A 16730-nucleotide genomic window follows, 5' to 3' on the forward strand; every position below is an offset into this window, starting at 1 on the left:
TAATATTCACTAGTGGCACTATTGCTGGTGGTGTACATAGTTCATGTACCTATACCTGAGACAGATGAAAAGACATTGAGCGTGGATGTGAAAAATGATATAAATTCTCAATTATCTATCTAATTCTGCAGCAGTGCAAAAAATCCAAAGGACTAGATAATCCTTTAGTGGGCTTAGAACCACAATTGTGTGATTTTAGCAACAGAGTCACCTTTTAAATTCTGTCCTTTTTAGTCATTATTTTTAAAAACAATTCACACCTGCTAAGCTGGGTGGTGGAAAGATGTAACTTGGAGTTCCAACCCCAGTTCAGAGACCTTGGGCAGTCACATCCATTTGTTCTTTCATTCACTTAATGATGGGTGCCTACCACGTGCCAGATGCTGTGGTCAGTATCTTGGAAGTGTCTCCCACCCCCAAGATATGAAGGGACTAGACCAAAGGATGCCCAAGGCCCTGAATCTCTATATAATAATCTGTTTGGAGACGTAAGACTGGAATGAAAAATTCATCCTAAATTAGAATCATCGAGATTTGAAATAATGGAGAGTTTGTTTGTACACACATACTTATATTTTCTCTCTGTCTCTTTCTCCCATGCCCCTGGCAACATCCTCATGTGGTCAAGTTCAGTTAGATAAGCTGAGTCAACTTACTTCTACCTGAGAATTATTTCTTCTAACATGCTTACATTTACGGATATCCCTTTGAAAGTAGCACAGAATTTGCCTTCACTCCTCTTAGGTTTGGTAGAGGTGATCTGTCCAATCATAGGGATGTTTTTGTCTTGACTGAAGGGACCATTATTGCCACTGATGTTTCTGCGGCGTGGAGGGTCCTCTGGAAGTGGGGAAAGTGGAGGAGGGAACAGCTTTTCTTCTTTCCTTCTATTTGCTCTCCTGGATGAATTATTTCTGTGTAAACAAAAAGAGTAGGGTGTCATCAAGTTTGGTCTCTCTTTGCTCTGATTTTTCCCACAATGCTGGTTACTTTCAGCTAAAGTAATATTTTAGTTGATGGCCTTTTACCTCTGATAAAGAGTATATACAAAAATGCATATATACATAGATATCTATAGAGAGCTATCCTTCTCTACAGATAAATGCAAACATATGCATCCAAGAAGAAACACGTCTTTGAAGCAGAACTCCATGATAAATATAAATGTCTAATGGAGTGTGCTACAGTGTGATATTTGCAACCTTTCAAGATTACTGTTAATTAGATTTTTATGGAAACTCCAATGCAGACTTTAATCCTATCATTTTTTAGGACGTTACCTACTTATTTTGCCCTAGGTCTTAACTGCACAATCATGCAACAAATGGTACAATAGACAATTAATGGAAGGATATTTTCTCAAGAAATACTATGTTTATACATGACTTAGAAATAAATAATGCACTAAATACTTTGGTGATGCATTGTGAATTGTATGTTCAAAATGTTCTACCGCAACACCAAGGCATAATGAGCCCCCGACTTTAAGTCACTATGCTGAGGTACTGATGCACTTCACTTTACAAAACTCCATTTGAAAAATATTTTGTCATATCGCCACAAGACATCTGCAGTCCTGGAAGTACTCTTGTGCTTTCAAACTGATTTATCTGTCCACTAAATGGGCACCATCAAATAGACTGAGACTTCAGATAAAACAGAACAACTAAAACCTTATGCGAGCTGCTTAACATGGTAATTGGGTCATGGATTTTCATTTTAGTTACTGTCTTAGACTAATCAATGAAGATTACTTGAATTTTAATCTTTTCTTAGACAACTAATATTGCACTGTGCAGCCATTTACTTTTCATGATTATTGACTACAATTTTCAATAGCAAATTAAGTCAACAAGAATTTATGTTTTCCTCTTGGTCAATTTCAGTCAGTGTCTAGGAATATAGATTTACAATATCTCAAAGCAACAAATCAAAGATGAACAAGCATTCAAGTGGTTTGATTTCCTGAGACGGTAGAAGTCAATGTAGTCTCCTTGTCCCACTTCTGCTGTGTTGCCTAAATTTGCCAATCACAATAATACTTGTCATCTCCACCTCTTGTTTCACAAATATGGCTCTATGTCAACTTTTGTCATGCAGCAAAACTTTAAAAAACTTAACTGTTTCTGCTATTACCTTAATTGGTTAAAATTAATTTAAAAATATTTGCTAATGGATTTTTAAAGTGCTTTGACATGTAAAACCATTTTAAGATAGTTGTGATGCCTGATTAAAATAATGGTGAACATGTGGATTAAGATTTGTATCCATGGGGAAGCTCTGCAAACATCAGTCTGCACTAGGTGTAATCATTACAGAGGCATTGAACTTTTGGGAATTTACACAGAGAGATTTCAAGCATTGCTGCGGCATTTATAGGAGGTGAATGGTTCATTGGCTCTTCTACCTGAGCTGCCTAAGGAGGTAGAGGGGACTACCAGGGGAAGAGCTGTTTCCCAGAGGCAGTTGATTTGCCATTGGTTACTCTAGTCACGTTGGGTCTTCCCATCTGCCATTGTACACAGTACATTGTACACAGTACAGTACATTCTGTGCAGCGGGCATCAGTTACCTGGCCGGCCCCCTTTCCACTTATTTGGTAGTGACCTAGAACCATGGGGCCTCTAATGACTTCCTTGGTGAAAGACATCTATGGAGCATTTTCTAGAGATCACTCTATCACTGCTATGGCTTCTTACTATAAGAATAGTTTTTGCTACTTTGGACACCTCTTGTAGTAGGCCAGAGGAGGACAGCAGACAAGAAAATTGCATCAACACCCCCACTCAATGCCTCAGAGGCCCTGCTGATGGCTCAAGTTCCAAAGAACAGGGAGGAACTCAGCAGGGCCCTTCTGTTGGACCACGGGGAACTCCAGCTATCATAGTCTGGTGTGGCATTCTTTGCTAGGTTTAGAATATTCATTTAGAAAAGTGAAGGTTGTCTCATAGAAATTTCCAAGCATTTCGTTTGAAGGGTGAACAAAGCACAAATGAGCAGACAAAGCTTGAGGAGAGTGTTCCCGGGAGAAGACCTCTGAGAGGCCCGTCCTTGCTTTGTTCTCCCTCAACCCTAGAGATTGTTTCGCAGACTTGGATTTGTTGGATGAGCATAAGAACCTGATTCAGGTCCTTCCTGAATGATAAGTGCTACTGGGTAAACACTGCTTTCCTATCTACTACAAAGGCAGAAAGACTATAAAGACGATGAGTTAAAAACACCGTTTTATGAGAACAAATTCAAATTATCGGACATCGACTTAAGACTTGATCATCTCTCTCCCATGAAACAGGAAAAGTGACAAGTTATTGGGTTGCTTAAGGAGACTAGCAATGGAGACTGATGATGTGGCAATGCCCCACTGTCCCCTGCCTTTCCCTTTTGCTTCCAGGTGGCCTGAATTGGTCAAAGCCTGGGAGCTGGGAGGTACTACCACTACAGTGATGCCATTGTAGTCCATCCTCGTGGAGAGGAGGAGGGCCCTGGAATGATGATGTTTGACCACTGGGGAAGAAGCATGTGCCCCCACATGCCTGGCCCACCCTTGGGTGAAGAAGGTCAGCTTGCTCCACTGGAAGAGTTTCTAGTTCTGACAACTCCAAGTAGGTGAAGGGATGTTTCAGATCAAAGTTATACCAGGAAATACAGATGCATGTCACAAGAGCAGCAGGTTTTCAGGGAGAGGGGCAGTCCAGGGCCCAAAGCTCCTTATTCTATCCAGCACATCTAGTGGTAATTGGTCTTTTCCTACATTTCATCTTGAAACCACAAGGATCCAAACAAATGTGAGCTGATAACTTATTTCCCACATCCTATCTGTGGCAGATTGATGCCATATCACTGATGTTAAACAGTAATCTGTGAAATCAATTGTTAGCAGCAGTTAGCCAGATTGCCTCTCTGCTCTGGGCTGCTAATAGGCTCCAAAACTGGTCTTTGATGGAAGTAATCTCTAATGTTGAATGAATTTATTGCAATAATTATCCATACGGATTGGTTCCAGTAGCTGACACGATCATTAGTTAACTGATATTTATAAGATGGAAGAATCCGGTCCCATGCTTGGTAGAAACAGAGGGCAAGACTTCTCCAGGGAAGGCTGGGGCCATTTGAGTGAGGAGGAGACAAGGAGGCCTCCTGCCTGATTCTGGCACATTCTGCAAAGAAGGAGAAAGGAGAGGAGGTGCCAGCCGATTGGCTTTCCCCAACACAGAACTGTCCAGCGGGAGGGTCACTCCCAGACAGCTCATCTCTGTGGCCTCCCTAGATGTGTCATTCCCTGGGCCTCTGAGGAGTTCAAAATGTAGTTATTGGTCCTCAAGCTTTGCATTATGGTTAAGTAATGACACAAAAGAGGACGCAGCAGCTGGGTCATCCTGTCAAGGCCAAGTTGTTGAATCACCAGGGAAATTCTTTAATCACCATCAGAACTGGAAGTTGCCCAGAAGCAGGTGATCTGGTTCAAGGGATAGGTGTCTCTCGATGCTGCCCTTTTTAATTCATTTACTTCCTTTTACACTTCACTTAGTGCTAATAGTTCACTTTGGCTGATTTTGGTGATCAGTCTGAGTTGGAGTAAAGAAACATTGCTAAAAAGCTCATGGTGTCACCCAAAATCTGGCAGCCTGTATTCAGCCCCTTATCCACCCTTCGTAGACCAGCGGCCAGGGACAGCCGTCAGGACTGGTCTAAGCAAGTCTAGTTTTTTACCTACCATTTCTCTGGGACAGGACCAACCCAAAAGGCTTCAATTGGGATTTTTGAGAGTCTGAACAACCGAAGTATCATACAAAGACAGGGCACACTCACTCTTTAGTGTTGGGAGGCTTGTGGGGTGGGGCTGGCGAGATGCAGGGGGGGAGCAGGCAGACAGTGGCAGCCTCCTCCAGGCGTTGCTTTTTCTCAGGGATTTTCTCTGCAACTTCTGTTGGCTTTAACAGGAAACAAAATACACAGAGTTTGAAATACATGGCACACGCAGACATTTAAAAACAACGAGCAAGGTGGACAGTTTGCTTCTATTTTAACTTCTAGATTAGGTAATGGGGTTCAATGTGCACCTTTGATCAGACAGACAAGCAATCAGCCTTGCCTAGCCTCCGCCTACCAAGAAGCTGGCATTTGAGAGAGTTGAGCTGTGATGTGAACCTCTGATTAAAGAATGGGTGGCGCAGGAATCTCATACCCAAAGTAAAGAAAGTCTATAATTTTCGGACACTTCTCCCATCAACAGTGCCCTCCAAAATGAGTAGTTTAGAAACTATCATTGCAACTCTAACCTGGCATAAATCCTGCTCCAGCAGCATGGGGATGGTGGGTAACATATAAAGGTCACTTACACAATCAACAACATGCAAGGAAATTAACCATGTGCAAGGCACGCCTTTGCACCTTTGCATGTGCTGGTTCTGAAAGTCCACTTTTACCCCTGGTTGTATTGTTGTCATCGCTAAGAGTGGGGAAACAGTGAAAGGGCAAGGGCCCAGACTTCGGTCCCTATTTTGGAATATTCTTATTGAACAAGTGGGTGCACAGCACAGAGATAATACCCTCTGTTTTTGAATCAGTAAAGCGGAGTGAAGACACAAATCATCCTCGCAGTATCCCATTCAGCAGTATGGCCTGGCCACAGGGAGGACTGCTCCCTAATGAGCAATCTGAGCCCTTTCTGACCTTTCTTAAGTCTCTTCTGTTAAGGGTCAGGAAAAACGGGTCAAGGATTAGGAATCTCATCTAGCCACTATGGCAGCCATTAAAAACAATATTACCCACATATCCCGTGAGATAATGTTACTTTAAAAAACTACCACAAGATCTGGAGATACAAGAGAAGCCTATTAGATACAAACTCACTTCGCTAGATGTATTTGAAATGGAAGAGGCCATTCTGGGTTTCACCTTCTGATTGTAGCCCTGGAATTCTGCCGTAACCTCTTTCAGGTGAGATTTTCACAAGCCAAGCTGACCACACAGGTCAGGGGACCCAGTGGGCTGGGCAGAATACATGTCAAGTGGGAGCCAGGATAATCAAAGTGCAACTGGGTTGCAAAGATGCTGATGTTTGTCCAGAGAAATTATCAAGGCCCAGAGGATGTATTGACCTCTGGAGCTCTTGGGTGCTCTGCTGGTGTTGGGATGGGGGACTACAAAGTAATGACCCATGAGTCCGTGAAAGCAGAAGCAGCTTAAGGAGCTGACCCCAGGGATTGGCTGCCTTGGGAAGGAGACTGTCTTCATCTTCTTTTTCCCTACACCTCATAATGCCTCATGTACCATATTGGATACTCTTGATATCGGCTGCCAAACCCTGATCATTCCTCACACTTTCTCCCTGGTCATATCAAATACTGCATTTCCCATGGAAAGCGTCACTGCCTTCACCAAAGACTGCAATCCACTGCCATTGGCCTCCTTGAAAACGAGACTCAAGATCAAGTTAGCCAACACACAGCCAATGTTCATGAGCACTTGGCAGACCATATCAGACAGCTTACCTTGTGCTTACGCTTGCCCTTAGGGGCGGGTTTTTCTGCAGCTGCAGCAGCAGTCTGACGCTTGGGTTTTGAGGCAGTCTCCTTGTGGTCTGGCTTGGCTGGTGCTGCTTGGAGTGAGTTGTGGCCAGGTACTCTAGACAGCAAGTCAAGGTCAATTTTCACCCAGAGATTTTTCAGATTCTCGTGATCTCGTAGAGGGGAGAGAAGCTCAGTGTGCATGACAGGGATGGGTGAAAAAGTTGGCTCCTCATTATTGATGGATAAGTTGTTGCTGTTGTTGCTGCTGCTGCCACTGATTAAGGTGCTGAGGGTCAGGCTGGCACCACATGTTTCCTTGGATTTGGCAGTATTGCCCCCAGGAGCAATACAAGGAGGCAGGACTTTGATCTGCAGGGTCTCTTCCTGATCTGTGTTGGAATCAGACGTAGACGAATCCGTTTCAATGAATTCCCGGGACTTTGGCACGATCCTGCCAGGCCCTCTATACTTCTTCTTCTCGGAGGCCAAGGGGATGTTAGGCCTTGGTTCTTTCCTAGGGATGGGTTTGTGGGCAGTGGCTTTGTTGCGGCCTCTTGGTGGGTCAGGTAGCTCCACACTTTCTTTTTCTTTGGGAGTGCTGCTGGTAATATTTGGTTTGGGCCAGGTAAACTCATCAATGCTGGTGTTCTTCTCGACCTTTTTGGGCTGTTTTTTCCCAATTGTCCTTTGAGAAACTGTCTCAATAGTTGCTGACAACTTATGCTTCAAAGCCTTTGTTTCTGGATTTTTCTGAGTGGGCCGTGGACGGGCTTTCTCCCTGATGAGACTGAGGAGAGGCCTCTCTTTGGGTTCAGCCAAGACTTGGCTGGGGTTGGTCTTCACTTTAACCTGGACTTCCATTGGTTGGATGATTGGAGGAGGCACTGATATTGTCTCCATGGGTGTTTCATTTTGGCCACAAATAAACGATTTGTTCTGGGATGTCACTTTGTTAAGCCATTTATCCAACTGCCACTTGTTGGTTGAGGGTGGCTCAGGCTGCAGATTGAGAAACAGCAGCAAGAATGAATTTGACATTTGGGAAGAATTCAGGAGGCCCCTCGGTGCACTGGCTGTTTGCTGATGGAAGCTTTGGATGTTAAGTGACCACACGTTTACAAACACATATACATAATCCACGTAAATGAACTTACCTAGATCTCCAAATGCTCCACAAACAAGCCCCGATCTACTTATTTAAACTAATTTCCACTCCTCTGAAAATATCCTCCACTCTGGCCAGAAAGGAAAGAATTACTCAGAGAGAGTTTTTCCAGAGAGTGAGCAGAGAGGCCTGGGAGGGAAACCTGTTCCCCAAATCCTTTGGTGGGGCTCATTACTCAACCTCTCACCAGGAGGCAGAGGTAATGATCTCTGGTCCTGAAAAGAAATGTAAGCGTGCCTCAAGTGTAATTCAAAAGGAAAGGCCTTCTATCTGCCGAAGTGCCAGTGCCTCCTATACGATGCTGTAATTCACTGCAAAAGAACAGGCTTTTTGTATTTTTACTGAAGGATGAAAAGATTTGACTTCCAAAAAACCACTGCACTTTCCTCGGTGTATGGGCAATAACCAATTTATGGGGACATGCATGCAGACATTAGCGTTCGCTATTAAGCCATGGAAATGATGCGTACAATTCAGGTGCTTGATTTCCAACTCTGAATTCGGCCTGTTGAACTAAAAGAGCCATCATTTTTATTAGAACTGCTCTTCTTTTGAAAGCCATCAGCTGAGGCTTATGGCACCAGCCAATAGAGGGTGACAGAATTTAAAACACTTGACTAGCTGTGATTCCAGCCTGCTCAGGGCAATAGCAGGTAAGGGTTGAGGAAACCATCAGCTGCCACTGTTGGCAGCAGAACTCTGGGGTTACGGGCACTGGCTCTGGTCACACATAGAGCCTTATTTCAGTTGTGGCTCTACCACTGTCTACCTGTGAGATCCCGGCAAAGTGCATCCTTAACCTCTCAGAACCTTATTTTCTCATCTGTAAAATGGGGGTAATATCAAGGACCCCATAGGGTTGTTATGAGGATGAAATGAGAACATGCAAGAGCATCTCATAGCCCCTGGCACATGATCCACGTTCAAGAAGGATCAGCTATTATTAATAGCAGCAACACTAGTGCTGCATCTTCTTCTATTATTCTTTTCTGATTCCTGAAAAACAAGTGTGTAAGGAGCCCTGGAAGCATCTGCTGGCTGTACAAGGCGCAGGCTCGGGGGAACTGAGGAGCTAGCGGGGACTCAGAGAGGATGGGAAAACAAAGGCACACTTTTTATTTCAAAATTATAATTTTGGTATTTTACGGGGCTACGTTAAATGTTTTCATGATTTATTATCAAACACACTCAAAGGATGCAAACAGAAATTAAAAAAAAAAAAACAAGGTGACCTTTCAAGCATCACACTTCTTGGGTCTTACTTGCCAAGTGGCAATTCATCGATTCAACCTAGAGCAAGGGGTGGTGTTCCTGGGCCCAGAAGTGGTTCCTGACTGGCTTCACGGGTTCTCTCAAACAAGAAGCTGCTAGCCCAGTCATTGCTACTCCAGTGATACATGTGAGGAAGCTTGAGAATCCGAGCAGCTGAGTCACACAGCAAATCAGTCACATAGCAGGAAATGTCTGTCTGTTAGAGACTGTCTGTTAGAGACTGTGAATCTATGTTTTAGAGGAATAAAAAATGCTATCAATTATCTGAATACTTTTCTGAAGTATTTATTGTGCTAAAGTAATTATTGTGCTGAAAGTGTGTGTGTGCCTGTGACACGTTGGGGGTGCTACCTCGGTGAGAAGCAAATTGCTGTTGGGGCCCTGGCCACTTCACCCACCTCTGGAGTGGCTGCACGAGGCGCCTCATTGGATTCGCTGTCAGTGGTGCTGCTTTCAGTGTCTGAATCTGACTCGGAGCTGCTCTCTGAGTCACTGGAGCTGCCGGATCCCCCGCTGGCTTGCACCGCAGGTGGGGGCTGAGGTGGAGCCAAGAGCGGGCTGAAAGAAAAACAACATCATTCATTGCCTCATTCAGTCTCAAACCAGCTGGCAAAGAGCCTAGTTCAGCCTAAGGACCTCTGATCTGGGAGACAGAGGCAGAGTGAAGCCTACCGTCCCATTTTGCAGATGGGAAATGTGAAGCTCTGGAGCCAGAGGCCCAAAGTCAAACATTTCATTAGAACCAGGTCTGTGCGTGTCCAAGTACTTTGGGTTCCAGCACGCTGCCTTCCCTCCCAGGAAAGCCTTGCCTCCCACCCTCCGTATGAAAACTTTAAGCCAAGGTTGCATGCCTTCCGGATGCATTTACAGACACACAGTCTTATATTCTTAATGGTCCCGTTTTTTTTTTTTTTTTCAATTAAGGTAATTGTTCATTTTCTGTTGCCATCTTGTTCAGAAACCCACAGGTTTGTCAAGGGGCTCTGATCTTAGCTATACACATGGTATAGTCCTCTCACCATGAAGAGGGGAATCAACCCTCATTTTAAAGGAAACTGAGTTCCACAGAAGGGGAGGGGTTTGCATCTGCTTCACAGCTAGTTGAGAAGCGAGACTAGAACCACGGCCTCCAAGCTCCCTCAAAGGGCAGGGGCTGTGCAAAGCATATTCACTGCCGGGTGCCCAGTGCCCAGCACCAAGGCGACCAGAATTGACTGTAAGAATAAGGGGATGAAAGGATGCACGTCCAGGCCTCCTCCACCGTATTTGTGTGAACTCTTTTGTGAAACTCTTACCAGGAGGTATGATTATAAAGGACCAACCATCTCTAATGATTGATTTTAAATTTGTAAAGCTGACCAAGCAAAGCATTTGAAAATTGACACCATTTGCTACTCTGCCTTTATTGATAATCAATATTCCTCCTACTAATCGTTTGCTCTCTGTGCCCCACAACAAATCAACCTCGGCTGCCTCTTGGCATGCAGGGGTATGTCATCGCCTTTCTGTCCTTTGACTCATTGCCTCTTTGGACTGAGTTTTGCTCTGCTTTCACTCAGAAATGGAGCTCTAAACTTAGGGAAGGGTTCTCATCTCCCTCTGTCTCATCAGCCCAATCGCCTCTTTGGAGACAGGTTTAATTGTGGTGAGGGGTGGGCTGGGGGCCAGAGCATATTCACTGCTGTGCGGTGCTGGCCCACCTATCCTCCTGGCTGGCCATCCAAACCTCGCTACCTCTCACACTCCCAGCTCCTGGCCTGGGTCCCCCCCTCGGCTCAGTCAGGTGAGCCCAGTCCTGGCCCTGGAGGGCATCTGGTCGTGTGGCCTCGCCTTCAAACCAGAGAAAGAAGGACCTCAAAGACCTCTCTGCCCAAGACTCTGGAAGCATAGAGCATTATTCCTTGCCTGGCCCCACCCCATGCCCTCATCAGAGCCTATTCTTCTCCAACATTATAGCTCTTGCCTGCTGAGCTGGAGCCACACTCAGCTGCTGCTTGAGAAGGCATAGGATCCCTTTCAAGCCAGCATGGGCTCCTCGTCAGTCACTATCCAATGCAGAGAGCCTTTTCATTACATGTGCCTTGCGTCCCTAAAGACTGCCCCTTTAATCTCCCAGGTAGGTATTTTCTTTCATATAGCAAAAGCTCATTTTAAAATGCTATCTGCTAAGTAAACGCTGTCTGCAAGTACATTTCTCTGCCAAATACATCAAGAGTTTAGGGGAAGCAGAAGAAATAGGGGACAATATTCCTTGGGAAAATATGTGTGTGTGTGTGTGTCTGTGTGTGCGTGTGTCTCTGTGCACGCACGTGTGTCTGTGTGTGCCTGTGCATGTGTGAGTGTGTTTGAGTGTCTGTGCATGTGCATGTGTGTGCATGTGTGTGCACATGTGTCTGACACTGGGGGCAAGGATCTACAAGTCAGTGCCCTCATTTCCCTGCATGCCTTTGCAGATCTCTCCTTAATGTCAGTAACCGCTCCATATTTATGCAAAGTACCCTCTAAATCTAATCAATTGTTTTTCTCTTTGGTTACTAAATAAAGACTGAGGGAACATATTTATTAAGACTAATCCAAAGACTATGCTAAGTTGGCCTCAATTCTCCACAAGTAAAGTTTCAGATACAGCACAGAGCATCTGCAATACTGAGACTACTGGCTGGTGGATGGAGAGAGGAGATATAGCTCTCATACATTTATCATTTTCAAGTGAAAAGGCTGTTTCCTAGTTTTCTTTCATCTATGCATTCATTTCTGGCTTCTCGTAAGACTCTAGTCCTGCTAATGTTACCAAACTAGAGTTTAGATTTACTTTGGAATATTTCTGTAGAGAGGTCTGTCTACTGGATTATTTTTGAGCAGCTTCTGTAAGAAACAAAACAATCCCAGGGATTATTCCTTCAAAAGCGAATGCATTGGAGTGATATACATAAGGCACAAGTGTTTTATTTACCAGAATCAACTTATTCTTCCTAAATCAAAACAAAGCCTTCACAGACTTAGTGGGAAACTTGTAGGTGTGTGTTTTATACAGGTGTTCCTGATCCAAAGCCCTTTGGAGGGCAAAGGAATTGTGATATTCAGATTCTTTTTTTAATTTTAAAAAAGTAATTTGGTGAATATTCCATATATATAATACCCCCAGTGGGATCTGGGGAAGCATCCCTTAATAAAATTTGTTAATATTGCTGCAGTAATATTCACAGTAAGAGGAATAAATACTTTAAATACATATTTGCACATCAGTTTAGGTCAGGTTTTGTCATCAAATAAGTGCATCTCAAAGTTACTGAAAATAACAGTTTTCAGGACTTTTTGAATTTCAGAATTGTGTGATTAAGAAATTGTGTATGTGGACAGAAACCATATATAAAAATTGACTATAAGTATATGTATAAGTAAATATAGATCTATAGATACAAAATAAAGGCTATTTCAAATCTAGAGTACCCTTGACTGAGACCCAATAAAATGATACCCGAAATCATTTTCCCTAAGACTTCTTACAACTAATCTATTGCTGTGTTCTCAGGAACGGCCCCCTGACCAGTCAACATTGACAATGACCACTTAGGGGAAACTAGTATAGAAAGAACAGGAAGAGGTTCATTAGCTTTTCATACCCACACTGATAGACATACACATTTGGGGATGAGAGCGAAGGTGAACTCGAATTCAGAGAGGACACCATGAGAACTCAAAATGGGGGTGAAGGACTTCAGCATCTTTGTGAGAAAGAACTGCTTTCTCCAGGCAGTTGCACAGTCGGAAACAGGGAGAGCCAGCATTTGTGGGAGGGAATAACAGTTGTTTAAAATGGAAACAAAATGCTCTCCCCAGTACCTCCTATGCCTCTACTATCTGTCTGCTATTCCCGATGTTGCTGGAGAATCTGGCTGCACTCAGTCTGCTGAGGAATGTAAGCCACACATCTGAGTCTGACCCTTACCTCCTGTGGGCCCACCTTGCACCCAGCTGGGGCCACTCCCAGGGACAAAAAGTGAGTACAAAACCAAAACACTGTCTTCACAGGCAGAACAAACAACAATATCAGAAAGATTGGCCTAAGGCCATGTTCTTATCTAGAATCTACCGTAGAACTTTCAAGCTGGCAAATCATCACAATATTGGACTTTCAGTTTTTCCTGAAACCCGTTAGTTGTTCAGCTAGTTAAATTCCCACTTCTGCTACATTTATTTTCATACGTCGCTGGTTTACTTTCCAAATGTATATTAAAGTGGCTAAGAGTGAAACTAGCCCATGCAATACTTGATTCTGCCTAGGAGATGAAGGACTAACGTGCAATTTGTACATTCTTGATTCACCAAACTGCATTCGAATTATTTCCCACACACCATTTCTCTCCTATTTTGATAAACTGCTTTTAAAAAGAATGCTAGTGGTTACAACAAAGATAATGTGTGATACTAAAAATCATTAAAATTTAATATAGTAAACCATCTACTCCAAAGTCTGTAAATATTCAAAGTGTATTCTATCACTTCACCCCTGATGTAATAAAACTTCTCAAAGGACCCATGTTTGTAACAACTTCAAAGGCAACTGCTCAACCTTTTCAAAGATCAGATTTTGCTTTGTGTTCCTCAAAGCAAGCAGTCTTTACTGAGAGGAGCAAAGCGTCATTTTAGTCCTATCCCTATTTGGTAGATCTTCATGGTCATGGGCCAGACTGAGGGCAAAGAAGTTGGCTTAGCAAGTCAATGACCCTACTGAGGAAATCTAGGGCTGGGGAAGAGGACCAAAGAGCAGGCCAGTGGGAGAGACGTTTGGAAAGCATTTAGGATGCCTTCTCCAGACAAGGTTGGCCCTGGTGTGGAAGACTTGAGAGAACCAGGGGGGAAAGATGGGTTTTAAGTGGTAGTTTAGGAACCTTAATCTCTAGACATGACAGTCTCTCTTTGCTTATACTGACAAGACCTCTTCTGCAAAAGAGGGCTCAATTTGTGATACCATAAGATAGCCTGGAAGCCATATGAAGGAACTGGGACTACTTTGCCTGGAGAAGACTCTGGGGTGGGGAGGAGGGTGGTTCATATGACGACAGTCTTCAAAAAACCTGAAGGTCTGTCCTGTGGGAAAGGGAGCGGGCTTGTTCTGAGGGCCTGCCAAGGTAAAACTAGTGCCAATGAATTAGAGATCTAGTCAGGAAGATTTCACCTCAACATCAGGAAAGATTTTCAAAAATCTATGCTTGGCCACAGAAAGAAGGCACTACTTCGTAGGCCAGTGAGCTCGATACCCTTAAGTGACCAGAGAGACGGCAATCAAGGCTGCGGGAGAGGGATTCTTAGTGTGGGACCAAAGTGGGTTGGATGATCTTTAAGGTGTCTTCCAATTCAAAGATTATGATCCTTACAAAACTAAAGTGTAGGGGGGATTTTAAGGAAGACTGTTTATGGACCATAGAGAAAAGGTGTGAGGAGACATTTGTACAATCCAACCCACTCCTTAAGGTGGGTCTGAAGTGACCTGCTCTTCACAACACTTTATCAGTCATAGAGCTCTTATATGAACCTTAGAAGATTAAAGCTGTATTTCTGGAGGGCTATTTCATAAACCAGACTTTTCACTAATTCAGATTAACAGCTTCCAGAAAGCCAAACATCTGCATTGGTGCTCTCTGACTCCAATCCTAATTTAACTGTAAATTCCTGTCTCAAGAGATAAACAGGGATGATGAATTGGCCACTCTGCTCAATCAAGCTGTGTGGACATCAAAAAAGAAATGTTCGAGAATGGGTAACAACATTGTACTTGGAAATGTACATGGGAAGGATTCGACAAGCAAGTCCATGGGGTTTCGATCTTGGCAACATATTTCACAAGTCCCAGAACTTGCCAAAGACATATAGCATGAGATGTTTGATGAAGGAGTCCTGTATTAAACCCTTGTCTTTAGTTGAGACTTGTACAAATTTCATCAACACGACCCTTTTCCAGCTTTACAGGGATCAGATGTCTCTCTACAAGATAATTTCAAATGCTTCCATGAAATCAAATGTTTTTGATTTCATCATTAAGTTGTAAAAGGATGGCCCTGATGCAAAGGAATCAACATTTATAGCTGATCTTACCTCTCTTCTTCATTTTCTTCTCTGAACTCTGGCTTCCAGAACTGGAATAATATGTCTGCCTCACCACACCAGGCCACCAGAGGCAGACACTCTGAACACTGAACCTATCCCAGCTAGAGGATGGGAGGAAGCCCTTTTTGTTTGAGTCAGTAATTTTGAAATCTACCCCACCCACTCTAGAAAATACATTTAGACCAACTGTCCAATAGAAAGTGTATGCAGAAGCATAATACATAAAACACATAACAGCAGAGTTGCTCTGGTAGAAACAAGGGATAGGGTAGAAAGTAGGGGGAGGGTATCCCCAGCAGTTCGTCCTCCTCCCTGGGATGGTCCCCAAACACAGTCAGAAAGTAAAATGCTTCATATCCCAATATGATCACAAGGAACTCAGAATAAAGTATGTTCTGTGTTAATGCACTGATGCTATTTTTTTTAACCACTTCAGCTGTGTCCTTCTTCTTTTTTTTTTTTTTTTGGTGAGGAGATTGGCCTTGAGCTAACATCTGCTGCCAATCTTCCTCTTTTTTTTTCCCTCCCCAAAGCCCCAGTACATAGTTGTATATCCTAGTTGTAGGTCATTCTAGTTCCTCTATGTGAGATGCTGCCACACCATGGCTTGATGAGCGGTGCCACGTCCGTGCCCAGGATCCGAACTGGTGAACCCTGGGCCACCAAAGCTGAGTACATGAACTTGACCACTCAGCCACGGGGCAGGCCCCTTCACTGATGCTATTGATGAGTGGATAGTAAATCACTGTCCAGTTGTAATCCAGACCACACCCTGGTGTGGCTTTGAGGAGATAATCTTTGTCCAACACGTGTATACCAGGTATTTGTCCTTTTGTCTTATGCTGGTATTTGAAATGGAGTCTGCTCATTTATTTGCAAGGAGCAATAAGAAGAGGCACACCTATCCACTCATATTCATTTTCCTGGGCAAGTTACCATACACGACATTGTTTACGGTTCTGATTGACTGAAGAGATCTGTGGTCGGCAAAATAATGACCCCCAAAGATGTCCACTTCCTAATCCCTGGAACCGATGAATATGGCACCTCACGTGGCAAAGGGGATTTTGCAGATATGTATAAATTCTGGATCTGGAGATGGGGAAGTCGTCCTGTGTAATTTGGGTGACCAATGTAATCACAGGATCTCTGGGAGGCAGAGCTCAGCATCAGGGAGGCACTATTAGATTACTGCCAAAGCAATGTGCGATGAAAGAGGTTGTATCTTCCAGAAAAGCTGCAAGATGACCACTTAGAACCTTCTTGATAACTGGAAATGACGGGCTGATCACATTTTTTGATCAACAGCAGTTAGTGCCTGTTTCTCCTAACTTAACTGACACCTATCTCCTTTGTGAGGCGATAATGCCGAGTGATTTTGGCAATGGCTTTTCACAATTAGATCTGACTCACAATCAATCCCAGCTTCGTTACCCTTTGGGTGGACTGAGCAAACCCAGACCCTTATCTTCCTTTCCTGCCTGCATCCTTTCTCCCATTTTTAGTCTATTTCACATATCTGAATAGTTACATTTCCCCTACTGCTTTTAAAGTGGTAGTTTTAGTACGGTGGGAAGAGCGTGAGATTGGAAACCAGATAATCTCCTTTTGAGTGTTGCCTTGGATACTTTATTATTGTGTGAGCTAAGGCTAAGCTCTTAACATAAGGGTTT

General features: G+C 43.6%; 1 protein-coding gene across 1 annotated transcript in view; it reads right to left on the reverse strand.

Moving 5' to 3' along the window:
• AFF2 (ALF transcription elongation factor 2) overlaps window positions 1-16730 on the reverse strand; it is a 158285-nt gene that overhangs the window by 37004 nt on the left and 104551 nt on the right. The window contains exons 6-9 of the mRNA XM_046672537.1: window positions 9348-9507; window positions 6495-7511; window positions 4810-4931; window positions 692-914 (exon numbers count right to left, since the gene is read on the reverse strand). Coding sequence (XP_046528493.1) covers window positions 692-914; window positions 4810-4931; window positions 6495-7511; window positions 9348-9507 — 1522 coding nt within the window. The remainder of the gene's footprint in view (window positions 1-691; window positions 915-4809; window positions 4932-6494; window positions 7512-9347; window positions 9508-16730) is intronic.

This window comes from Equus quagga, chromosome 10 (genome assembly GCF_021613505.1).
Source record: "Equus quagga isolate Etosha38 chromosome 10, UCLA_HA_Equagga_1.0, whole genome shotgun sequence".
In the NCBI taxonomy this organism is placed as follows: Eukaryota; Metazoa; Chordata; class Mammalia; order Perissodactyla; family Equidae; genus Equus; species Equus quagga.